Raw genomic sequence first — 2203 nt, 5'->3', positions numbered from 1 at the left:
CTGGACCACTTAGCTTGCAGATGACACACATTCATGAATCTTTCCATCATTCCCATTATAAATACAAATATTGGTTAACAAGACAGTCCAGAGGAAAAAAAAAAAGAGAGGCCTCTTGGAAATTCACACTGAAGGTCTCAGAATAACTGTGCTTTTATAATGCAATCCATTTGCATGGAAAGCGATGTTTTCTAATTCTGTTGTCCTGGATTGAAACTGGGTTAAAACATGCCCTTTGAATGAGAATGGTGGAATAATAGGACTTTGAAAATGCATCCTTGGCTTTGCTATTGGTTAATAGTCCAATCCAAGTAGTTTTATAAAGGTTATTGTCTTTAGTATCCTTGTGACAATTAAAAAAAAAATCCTGAGAGACTGTCATAAAAAAATATACGTTTCCTTTGTGTAACCGTTTCTCTACGTGTGATTCTGAGGGCAGTTCCTCAGCTCTCCACAGTCCGCCTGTACTCTGCAGTCCCATCCGCTATTATTGCCTCCAGTGGCGAGCGCTTCTTGCGGATGCTGCGTCCTGATGAGATGAGGTCCGCGTAGCCCCGCTGGTGCGAGAAGGCGTAGCCCGAGCGCCGCGAGGACACTCCCCTGCGGAACACGTTCTGCCGCCGCTTCCACTGCTCCTCTGCCTTTAACCGCTTGCGGTGCTTCAGAATCTGTCAAAGGAGGAAAGACGCGAACAGGCTAAGAATAACTGGGTGACTGAATGAAGGTAAGGTCTCTGACACATAGTAAGCTCATCCCCAAGGAGGTGGAGAGGAAGGTTGAGGTAGCACCTGCACCAGGCTCCTCTCACACCTGTCTCAGTATCACCAGCTAGGAGGCCCTGGGTGGTGGTACCTACAGTTCACAGGTTAGGCTGCTGACCAAAAGGTTGGGGGGTTCAAGTCCACCCCGAGGTGCACTGGAGGAAAGGCGGGCTCTCTACTTCCAACAAATCATCCATTGTAAACCCTGCTGAGCCCACTTCTGCTCTGAGGCACACAGGGTCACCGTGAGTGGCAATCAACTGGAAGGCAGCTAGTTTTTGGTTACCACCATCCCCACTTTATAGACGAGGAAATTAAGAGACAGGAGAGGTGAAGGAGCTTTTCTAAGACTACGGAACTAGAACATGGCATGCCAAGATCTCCCTCGTAAGCCAGTGCTCTTCCCAGTTTACCACTCAGGCTGGCTCAAGAGACAGAGAACACCGTAGCTCTCTTGCTTCTCACAACCTTCTGTTCTTGTCACTGGGAAAGGGAGGTCGTGGGGCTCCTGAAGGTGGCCCATCTAGCATCTACTCCTTTCTTTCTGAAGAGACTGACTGGAGGCCCTGGGGCAGGCAAATAGTGAAGCGCTCAAAAGGCTGGAGGTTCGAACCCCCCCAGAGGTGGCTGGGGAGACAGGCCTGCTGATCTGCTTTTGAAGGCTCACAGTCCTGAAAATCCTATAGAGCAGTTCTCTGGACACCTGGGGTCCCCATGAGTTGAAACGACTCAGTGGTAAACAACACAGCAGCCTTTCTCATGGGAAGCAGATGACACTCCCAGGGATGGGACAGACTGATTTCCCTTGCTAGGTACTAGGTTGGGAGCCCTGGGGACACAGTGGTTAAGTGCTCAGCTGCTAACCGAAAGGTTAGTGGTTCTAACCCACCAGCTGTTCTGTGGGAGAAAGACGTGGCAGTCTGCTTCTGTAAAGATCACAGCCAAAGAGACTGTATGGAGCACTTCCACTCTGTCCTATTGGGTCACTGTGAGGTGTGATCTAATCAACATCATCAAGTCAGGTACTAGGCTAGGAACAGGCATGGGAGAGAACTCTGGCTAGCGAGACCTAAGGAAGGGTACCTGGGGCCCTTCTGTGACAAGTTCTGAGGCTCCCAAGGGAAGGCTACAGACAAGTCAGTTTCTGTCTTCCCCTGGATATTGACATGCCAGGATGTAATACTAGAAACATCTGAAGCCATCTTGCTTCCGACTTCAAGGTGAACCAATAATAAAGATGGCAGAGGGGAGAGACACAAGCAAGCCAGGTCCTTTTTTGATGACATCCAAGTGCTCAATTAACCAAGTCTGAAGTCTGTTAGTTGTTACGTGAGTTGACAGGATACGTTGGTTTATTTCTGAGCCGTTTTGACTCACGGCTTTCTGTTACTTGTGCTAAAAAGATCCTGCTATAGGAGGTGAAGGAGCTCTGGTAGCATAGT

At 48.8% G+C, this 2203-nt stretch overlaps 1 protein-coding gene across 1 annotated transcript in view; it reads right to left on the bottom strand.

The window, feature by feature from the left end:
- Window positions 1-443: 443 nt before the first annotated feature.
- ATP8B1 (ATPase phospholipid transporting 8B1) overlaps window positions 444-2203 on the bottom strand; it is a 108997-nt gene continuing 107237 nt past the window's right edge. The window contains exon 21 of the mRNA XM_007935551.1: window positions 444-668. Within this exon, the coding sequence (XP_007933742.1) occupies window positions 444-668 (225 nt within the window). The remainder of the gene's footprint in view (window positions 669-2203) is intronic.

Source organism: Orycteropus afer, unplaced genomic scaffold (assembly GCF_000298275.1).
Source record: "Orycteropus afer afer isolate SDZICR_OR568_19922 unplaced genomic scaffold, OryAfe1.0 scaffold00029, whole genome shotgun sequence".
NCBI classification, from domain to species: Eukaryota; Metazoa; Chordata; class Mammalia; order Tubulidentata; family Orycteropodidae; genus Orycteropus; species Orycteropus afer.
The sequence above is the reverse complement of the archived record's forward strand: the minus strand, read 5'-3'. Positions and strand labels throughout refer to the sequence as shown.